The sequence below is a fragment of the Oryza sativa genome, chromosome 2 (genome assembly GCF_034140825.1).
Source record: "Oryza sativa Japonica Group chromosome 2, ASM3414082v1".
In the NCBI taxonomy this organism is placed as follows: Eukaryota; Viridiplantae; Streptophyta; class Magnoliopsida; order Poales; family Poaceae; genus Oryza; species Oryza sativa.
The window spans coordinates 36106202-36116634 of NC_089036.1; the positions used below are offsets into that span (position 1 = coordinate 36106202).

The 10433-nt window shown below is 42.1% G+C and overlaps 1 protein-coding gene across 1 annotated transcript; it reads right to left on the reverse strand.

Annotated features, from left to right (window-relative positions):
• Window positions 1-1420: 1420 nt before the first annotated feature.
• On the reverse strand, window positions 1421-3277 carry LOC9272106 (transcription factor TCP7). The gene has a single exon (XM_015771991.3). The coding sequence runs from the start codon at window positions 3146-3148 to the stop codon at window positions 2438-2440; it is 711 nt and encodes a 236-aa protein (XP_015627477.1). The 5' UTR covers window positions 3149-3277; the 3' UTR covers window positions 1421-2437.
• Window positions 3278-10433: the final 7156 nt, after the last annotated feature.

Here is a 10433-nt window from a genome sequence, read left to right on the forward strand (position 1 = left end):
TTCAATCCTTTTTTTGCGCTGTGCACATGCACAGGCTGCTATATTTTTCCTGCAACTAGCAGTATTTGCCTGGCTTCATTGGCCACACCTGCTGCAGATATTATAGACTCCTTAACATGTTAATGATGCAAGCACAGCAACGAAAGCAACATCCCCAATTCGGCTCCGTCATTGGACGGAAAGCGAAAGATCATTCGATTCCTTATCAACCATCGCAAATTCGCAATACCATTCCCTAAAACAAAGTGCAATTTGAAGCCACATTTTTCCCCAACACCTGAATTTCAGATTTCCACAGTATTACTCCAGTTCAAAGGAAAGTGCTTGATGAAAGTTGAAACAATCTCCATTGCTCTAACAATTACTGCTCACAGCTATTGAGCCATAGGGCACAGAAAAAAAAATTTCTACCACTAGAACAGTTTTTAACAGACAAACTGAGCTAACGATAGATGGCAGTGAAGTACGAGCGCCATCTTGTCCACCATTATCCAATTATTAAAGCCACAAGACAGGATCTTGGACGATGCAGTACCTATCATCATCATCATTTCATCAAGCTTCTGTTTTACTACTAGTACAATCCTTTTTTTTTTACCAAGGGGTGTATATGTACTTATATCTGTACTGTAGCTTTTTGGATCAGGTAACTTTACGGCACACTATCTGAGTATGTAATCAAGCACGAACAAAAGAGGCAGAGAAAGAGAGAAAGGAGTAGTAGTACTAAAACAATGTTGTTGACATCCAAGCTCACTTTTATCTTAATCATTTGAGTAATGCAAAAGAATTACTGCTAGTACTACACAAGGAGCACTAAAGCAGCAGAAGCAAACGCACATACAGTGGGAGGGCAGAGACAAGATGATGCATAAGCAGATACAGAGTTGACCATCTTGAGTGTTATCCAGGATGAAAAAGGAAGTGTAGAAAAGAGAGGAGCGAGGAAAAAAGGGAAAGGCAGAGAGATCGAAAGGGATCACACCCACTGAACACACAAAAATAAAAAGGACAAGGAAGAAAGAAAGAAAAGCTAAGTGCAAGCGCGCCTTCATTATCGTGCACTGATAAATTAAACAGGGCACCAACCAAACCAGGCGCAGAGACAGGATTCCTCCACATAAAAAAGTTGGTTTGCCACCGAGACGCCCTCCCCCACCCCCACGGTATTATTCTAATTCCAGCGCAGCGCACATGCACAGTGCTTGCTGCTTACTGCAACATTGACATTGCAATGCTATCCAAAGACTCTAATTGACGATGAACTTGCAGTTTTTGCGAGCATGACGATAATGATAATAATAAGCATATCATGGTACTACTAGAAGGAAAAAAGAGTGACAGAGACATAGCAACTAACAGTCACAGGCAGGCAGGCAGCCAGGCAGGCAGCAGGAAGATGCATTCTTGATTCCGTGTGTTTCTCCTTGCTTATTTTGTCCATTCATTCATTCTCAATCATTCATGGTGATAATTTAACACATGAAACAATCCATACATACATACATACATACATGGCATACGTACAGAGGAGCTGAGCTACCAGCCTACCAACAATTACTTATTATTACTATTATTCTCCCCAAGCACTAATCCAATCCAGAGATGAACACAAGAGCAACAAGAAGAAGAAGAAGAAGAAGAATTCTGGACAAAAGGCCTAAAGAGCTAGAGCAGCAAGCAGACAGAAACAGAGGAACAAGTGAGACGACTTACATGGCCTTCTTTTGGGTCAGGTAAATTTCTTTTGTTCATTTCTTGGCACAGCATTTGCAGCTGTACATGTGATTGACGCCAACTATGACTCGTGCAGCAGACAAGCAAGCAAGCAAGCACGCCTTCTTTTCTTTGTCTTGTTTCTTGGAGCAGCATAGCACACCGATGCAACGAAATGAGGAAGGAAATCACAAATGAATTTAGAGATGTCCACACTGACTGACTAGAAATCACACGCACGAGAGAGCAGTTCCCCTGATTACTGCAAAGCAAGCAAGGCAAGGCAAGAAAAGGAAGAAGAGTTTGTTTTTCATCTTGTTGATGGTGGTGGTGGAGTCACGGTGCACAGCAGGGGATGGATGGATGGATGGATGGATGGATGAGAGAAGCAGAGACCTAACCTAATCAGCGGCTAAAGCTCCTATGTCAACCCAACTGGGAAGAAGCAAAGAGCACAGAGCACAGGGCTGAAATTTGCACTAAAACCAACCATGTCTGATGGCTCAATTTTGCTGAGCACTGTAATTGTTGCTCCTGCTCCATCATCAATTCGGTCGAACCCTAGAAATCGAAGGAGAAAAAAAAAAAAGAAGAGCAGCAAGCGAAGCAACGTGACTTGCGACTGACTTTGAGTGGAAGTGACACGCAGCTAGCCAGAGGAAGAAGACGGGATGGGAATGGAAGCAAACCCTAAGCCCTAAATAAATTAAACCCTAGTAACTCAGCGGGCGCTCTCCTCCTCGGGTCGGCCGGTCGCCGCCGTGGCCCCGGCGCCTCCTGGGCCGCCGGAGAAGGAGGCGAGAAGGTTGAGGTTGCCCTGCGCCATGGGGAGGTAGTTGCCGACCCTGGCGGCGGACGCCTCCCCAGGCATGGCGGGTGCGGCGGCGGCGGCGACCATCATCTCCGGCGCGGCGGCGAAGCTCCAGAGCTGGCCGAAGTCAGCCCTGGCCGGGAGCGCCCAGAAGGCCTGGGTGGGGGCGGTGGCGTCGGGAGCGGGCGCGGGCGAAGTGGTGTGGTCGTCGGCGGCACGGAGGCGCTTGCCGAGGATGAAGGGGGCGGCGCGGGGGAGGAGGAGGTCGTTGGAGTTGGAGGTGGAGTTGGAGCGGAGGGAGGAAGGGGAGGAGGTGGAGAAGGAGGCCGGGGTGGTGCCGGTGCCGGTGGCGGCGATGATGGAGGGCTCGGCCTGGCGGAGGAGCCACTCGATGGTCTGGCCGTCGGACTTGTGGCCGAGCTCGCGGGTGAGCTGGAAGACGCGGGCGGCGCAGATGATGGGCATGCGGATGCGGCGGCCGCGGCCGTCGACCTTGCTGTGGCGGTCCTTGGAGGGAGGCTTGCGAACGGCGAGGGCGGTGCCATTGGCGTTGGAGGCCGGGACGAGCTGCTTGTCCGGAGCGCCGCCACCGCCACCGCCGCCGTCTGGCCTGGTCGTCATGAGGAGAGGAGAGGAGCGGAGAGGGGGGGTTGGGGAAGGGGAAGTGGGGTAGTGGTGTGGTGTGTGGGGGATTGGTTGCAGTGCCACTGGAGAGAAGAGGAGGAGACGCCAATGCCCAATGCAATGATTGAGGGAGGGAGGAGGAGGAGGCGAGAGAGACGACGCGGCTGGGCTGCACCTGCACCTGCAACGACGAGACGGAGGAGCGGATCGAGCCGGTGCACGGCCACGCCAGACACACGGGCTGGACGGCACATGGGCCTGCTGTAGGGGCCCACCTAACCCAATCTACACACTATGACTATGGCCCTCCTGGTGGGGCCCAGCTGTTGCCTTTGTGGGCCCAACTGTGCCGATGGTCGGAAGGGTGGGAGAAAAATAAAATCCAACTATACGCCCTGTTTGTTTTAACTTATGATTATTATAATCTAGATTATTAAGCCAGATTACTATAAACTGGATTATAATAAGCTGGCATAAAATAAGCTGTGAGTTGTTTGTTTGTCTGGATTATTGAAGGCATGGATCATTGGGTTTGAATGGCTAAAGTCTATAATGCCCTCAGCTATCTATTCGGTTGATGACATAGGTGGATAATTTTTCTCAAGTATGTAGGGGTAGTGGGTCTTTAGCCACTCAATAATCTGAAAAAAGCTCTTTTAGAGCAGCTTATCAGATTATAATAATCTGGCTTATAGATTATAATAATCTACTTGTTTGTTTCAGCTTACTCCTAATAAACTAGATTATAATAATCCTAAGCTGAATCAAACAGGGCCTTATTATCCCCTACCTCCTCCACTTTCACCACATGCGCCTCTCCATATTGAGCCACCGCTCGTGACGGAGCTAGGATAAAATTAAAGCGGGGACTAAACCAAAATAGCCAATAAAAATTGAAACATGTCTCATATAAATTAGCTATATTTATAATACAAACTATAAATATATGGATTATAATTTTAGGGGAGTATTATGGGGGCTCTAATACGCTGTCTCCACCGTTGGCCACCACCACCGGTTGCCTTCTTTTTCTACCCTTGTTCCTCGTTTTTAACAGTATAAATTCCACTAAACTACTTAGTATATGCTTTCATCAATCTATCACATAACTATATATTTAAATATTATGTACCATAAAAAACTACAGATTTAATATCATATCTTTTTACTATATATCGACATATCATATAAAAATTACACATTTAACATCGTTTTATCATCAAACTACAACTTCTATAACCTCAATAATACTACGGATATATACTCTAAAATATGTGGCTTTTAAAAAAACTTTATTACTCAATTTGTAATTTTGAGATAACTGTCATCTCCGTTCTCTCCTAAACTCATTTTTGTTTTATTGTGCATCTTCTAGAGACTAGCCAATGAAAGATTCATTTCTATATCTCCTGCACATTAATTCAAATGAAACAATAAAATCCCATTGGGAACTACGAGCTTGTTCATTTTCTTACCATATTCACACCTTATTAATTTTTGGTATGCTAACAAACCAAACATATCCTTACCATTGTCACTCTACCAAACTTTGGTAATTCCGAAAGTTTCCACTCTCAAGTTAAACATTCTACCAAATTTTAGTAGGTTAAACATCCAACACAACCAAGTTTTGATAACACTAAAATGTGCCAAAATATGATAAGATTGAAAGTGCTAACAAAGTGAACTAGCCCTACATATATATCAACCATTCAGTCTCTCCTTTTTTTTAACTTTGGAAGAGATGACTAGGGGAGGATGCTCAAATTTGGCCAATCAAAAAAAAAAACTGTCCAATGCATTTGGATATATATAGTCTGTTAGGGTATGTTTTTTTTCCTTGGTTGGTATATGGCTAACCTCAATCTCTTAGAGTGTTCTTTTACGTGCCTTGAACCAATTTTTTTTCACAGGATAGATTGAAGGAAGGTGTGTTGGCAACAAAACAAGCTGAAGGCACAACGGAAACCAACCGTAGAGGGGTGCCGGGTGCAAATGCAATGCAGGGTGGGTGAGGCATCCCTATCCGCGGGATTTTTTACATTTTGGTTCTTTTAAAAAACTTATTTCACAAATAGACCCCTAAAAAAACTTATCCTAGAAATGGTCCTTTTAGGGGCACCAGAGTGGCTGGCGCCGTCATCAACGGGACCGTCCTCCTGCCACCGTGGCGCACGCGAACCGAAGTGGCAGGAGGAGGGCGCTAGCCATGCTGGCGCCGCCCCAGGGAGGAGGGTGCCAGCATGGCTGGCGCCGCCGCCTCCATTCCTGTTTCTCTGTATGGAGTTGCAACGGTGTCATTTTTATTTTATTTTTTCGGATTTTTTTTCACACTCAGGATCACGATACAACCAACCACAAAAAAAAAATTTAAACTCGAACTACCACTTAGCTAAGTCTGAAAATAGCTAGCATACCACTTAGTATACTTTGCACCTTCACTAAAATTAGACCATAATTCCATTAGTAAAACCCTTTGATCAGGATGTTAAACATAATGCACTCTACCACTATATGAAATTACTTAATCTAATTCAAAATATAACCACATGAAATGACATATAAGTTAAACAGTACATAGAGATGCAATTTTTTTATTTTTATTTTATTTTTTTGATATTTTTTCACACTTAGAAGAATATAGGAACCAACCGTATAAAAAATAAACTCAAACGGACAAAATATGTGACTTGTAGAATTTTCCAAAACTCTACCGAAACGGACAAAATATGTCATCTATTAAAATAGGCGTAACTTTCTCATACGGACTCGGAATCAGGCAAATAATATATGCACAGACATCTACAGAAAAAGTTACATCCGATTCTCCCCCGCTTTGCCGGGTCTGGCAATATTAAAACCTCCAAATTTCGCTTGCAAGATTGTGTTTTCGAGGAGAGAAGTTTTTCGGTAGAGCTTTGGAAAATTCCACATGCCATATATTTCGTCCGTTTGAGTTTATTTTTTACATGGTTGGTTCCTATGAGTTCCTAAGTGTGAAAAAAATATCAAAAAAATAAAATAAAAATAAAAAATTTGCACATCTCTCCTTTGCACTAGTTCGGAGAGAGAGGAGAGGAGAGGAAAAATTCTATAGGTCACATATTACGTCCATTTGAGTTCAATTTTTCTATGGTTGGTTCTTATGTGTCCCTAAGCGTGAAAAAAATATCAAACAAATAAAACAAAAAAAATTTCGGGGGGAGGGAGGGCGCCAGCCACTCTGGCGCACTCCCCCTAGCCACCTCAGCATCGCCCCGCCACGTCAGCAGGGGGACGGTGCCAGAGAGGCTGGCGCCGTCCTGTTGGACGACGGCGCCAGCTACTCTGGCGCCCCAAAAAGGACCATTTTGGGGATAAGTTTTTCTAGAGATCTATTTGCGAAATAAGTTTTTTAAAAGGACCAAAATGTAAAAAATCCAGTCCCTATCCGTCCGTACCAATCCAACCAGGTCTCGACTCCACTCGGGTAAATTTAGAGAGAGATGAAGGGATGCAACTGAAGCCTATGTGGCGTGGGCCCTCCGTGTCGGGTCTGGTGGGCCCATGGATTGGATTCAATCCTTCGTCCCGTTGGGTTTGGGTTGGGATTGTGATTGTGATTGTGATTGGGTGACGTCCGTAATTAAGTGACCTGGCAATGCGGGACGACATGTTGTAGATTTCCAATCCAATCCAAACGACGGATGCCAAGTGTCTAGCTTCACCTTTTTTTGAAACCGACTAGTCAGTCTCAGCCTTGTGGTGTTGTTGTACATCAATTTTTATGCACAACCAAGCATACAACACTGCTCATGAACCACACTGTACTCCCGCCATCCATATGTAATAGATTTATGAGTAAAACATATCCAAAACAAAAACATGCATGCCTACCTGAACCTCACCACTACAACAAGCTCACACACGTTTACATTGGACAAGGTAGGTTTACCTGGCAATTTTTATATAGCAGGATATATCGCACATATATACATTTCAGTGAATTAATGGAACTGAAATCAACAACACGCTGGCTAGATCGACAAGCCTCTCAACTTCTGCTCTTGCTCGGGTAATTGCAAAAGAGAATGAATACCATACAGAGATTATCATTTTCGTAAGTACGTAAAACAACCGCAAGACATGATTACGACACGATACGCTTATACACACTAATTATAATAGTATACTCATTGCGTGGAAGAATTAGAGGAGCTATCTAGGGCAATTGTCAACCTATTCATTCATACTACTTCCGTCTCAAAATAAGTGCAGCCGTGAATATCCGTACCCAACGTTTAACCGTCCGTCTTATTTGAAAAATTTATGAAAAATTTAAATATATTTAGTCACACATAAAGTATTATTCATGTTTTATCATCTAATAGCAATAAAAATATTAATCATAAAAAAATTTCAAATAAGACGAACGGTCAAACGTTGAACGTGAATAATGCAAAACTGCACTTATTTTGGGACGGAGGGAGTATATGCTATAGATCTGGGGCCCACCGGAAATCCCACCTGATGTGATCCTACTTGGACCAATGGCCTCTGCCCACCGTGCATCTGATCCTATCCACAATTCGTACTACCACGTGGAAAAAGAAATATAAGTAAAACCTAGCTACATACTGAAAAAGGCTATGAGCAATTATATATTACTCACCAAATGACAAATCAGCCTCTTCCTAACCTTTTTATTTATCTCTCGTCTCTTGCGATACTGCTGAATTAATTTTTATTAAGCTAGCTATACATTGGCTATCTAATCCAATCAATAATTGGAAGCATGTAGAGTACTAAACTAGAAAGGAAACTATATTATTCATTCATCATCTATTACTATAATACTGAAAGATTAGGGGATAGCTGTAAAATTAAGCGGGGAATAGAACTTAATTTCAGGAATGTGTGCTGATCACTACAGTAGCTTCCAGTCTTCCACCTTGCAGGAAATTAAACTGTGTGAAAAAAAGGAAATGAATAATATAATTAAATCCCTATAAGCACACATGGGGCTCTTTCATAATTTTAGTCCCCGTAAGCTTTCTTGCCCATTTCCTAAGATCACAACTAGCACCCTCGTAAAACAAAGAGAGTAATGCATAGTCAGTAATGCACTTTTTGGGAAGAAGATAATATTTCAGAGCGGATAGACATATACAGTATATAGTATGTGACTACTTAGGACTTGTATGAATGAGCTCAAGATTCTGAGAAGTAGCGGTTGATAGTTAACTTCTAAGAATATGAAAAGGACAAAAACTAGATTTAGAGAAGGTTTTTTTGGGTACAACTGTAACCGCCAGAAGCTTCTACTGTTTTTTTTCTAGCAGTATTGTACGCCAGTACCAACTACTGATGCACAATTTTGAACCTCGGATCCCTAACCCACTCTACATGCATGTACTACCTCCATTCCAAAATACACGGTCTCATCTTTTCGCTTATGCTTATGCTTATCAGCCAAAATTTAAATTTTCAACCTTAAATTTAGAGTTGATTTTAGGGTTTTTTTTTCATCGTAGTTTATTTTTTAGCCTTTACTTTTAGATCGCTAAGAACACGTATATAAAAGTTTTATTCACAAAATATTTTTCGTTTACAAATAGGACGTTTGGCTTAATCCTAGAATACGGTTGATAGCTATTTCTAACACAATACCTTATCTCAAAATAAAAATATTTCTCCACCTACTTCCTCTCAACCAATCACAACCATTCTCTTTCATCTACTTTCTCTTCTCAACCAATCACACCCTTTCTCTAATCATTTCCATCCTACATTTTGCACGGAGTAAGTTTTATTTTACAGTAATTTGCATGTTTAGTTTGCATGGATGGAATCAGTGCCCTGATTGATGGGACATGATGAAGCTACCAAATTACTCTATCCATTTCAAAATAAATCAACTGCTAGAGTTTGAAGTTTGTTCTAAGATAAACCAGCTCCTACCTTCTTACCTACCACCAATCCGCAAATAAAAAAAATCTTATTACTTCAATACCGCTCACGTACCCATCAACTAATACAATTTTCACTAACTAATGGTATTATGGTCTTTTGTTCAATTTCTTAAAAATTTATTGGGATACTAGGGTTTGAGGTTTTTTTGAACGGAGGGAATACTCCCTACAAACATAGTATAAAATGTTATTTTTATTTTGGAATGAAAGGAATATAATACTTCCTCCATCCCGTAAAAACAAACCCGCGATTAGACGTGACATATTCAAATACAATAAATCTAGACGCTAGGATATGTTACATCCAACTCTTAATTTGTTTTTCTATCAGACAAGAAATATGTGGTAATAGTAGAAAATTAATCATAAGGGCCGGGGCTGGGTGTGGGGGCCGGCACAAGGCGGTACGGTGTGGGGATGCAATAAAGCAAATGCATGGATGGCCCTAATAACTGAATTTACAGGCGGACAAGCAGCAGCGACTGGGTCTGCCTGGCTGGCCACCAGTCGGTCCGTCCATCATCGATCTCTACCTGTGCTGTACGAGTACATACTATACATGGGATGGGAGGGACCATGCAAATATGCAATGCATGTGAGTTTCATGCCTAGCTCAGCCGCGGCAACTGCACGTACCTTCCTTCCTTACCTACCAGTGCACCACACGCCATCGTCCGACCGTCTTATCATCCATCGATATACATATCGTATACCGGTCCGCTCACCATGTTTTCTTACACAGGGTTCAAAATTTCCGGAGGGAAACTTTGGGTCTATCAGACATTCAGACTTCCCCGATAGGAAACTATTTCACCCAAAAATTTTGGTTCTTTCCATTTTGTTGTGAATTTAGATAAAATTATTCAAATTTGACCAATTTTTTTCAAATTTCAAATAATTTGGACCAAATATCCGAAATTTTGGTCCTATCGATACCCCCCCCCCCCCGGTAGAAATAGCTTAACCAATATATTAAATCTTACTCTTTCCATAATACCGTATTATATGTCATTTTACATTTGTCCTAAGTTTTTTTTTCTTTTTATACTTTTTTACAAATTTACATAAACTTGAAAAGGTTCGACTTATAAGAGAAACAAAATAACTTACAATAAGGAGCAGGGAGTAGTAGCTAACTCAGGCCCTGTTTAGTTGGGGAAAAGAAAATTTTTGGATGTTACATCGAATGTTTGACCGGATGTCGGAAGGAGTTTTCGGACACGAATGAAAAAACTAATTTGATAACTCGCCTAGAAACCGCGAGACGAATCTTTTGAGGCTAATTAAACCGTCATTAGCACATGTGGGTTACTGTAGCACTTATGGCTAAT

Excerpts from the sequence above, each read along its gene's own strand:
- LOC9272106 (XM_015771991.3), bottom strand. The coding sequence starts at position 3,148 with ATGACGACCAGGCCAGACGGCGGCGGTGGCGGTGGCGGCGCTCCGGAC.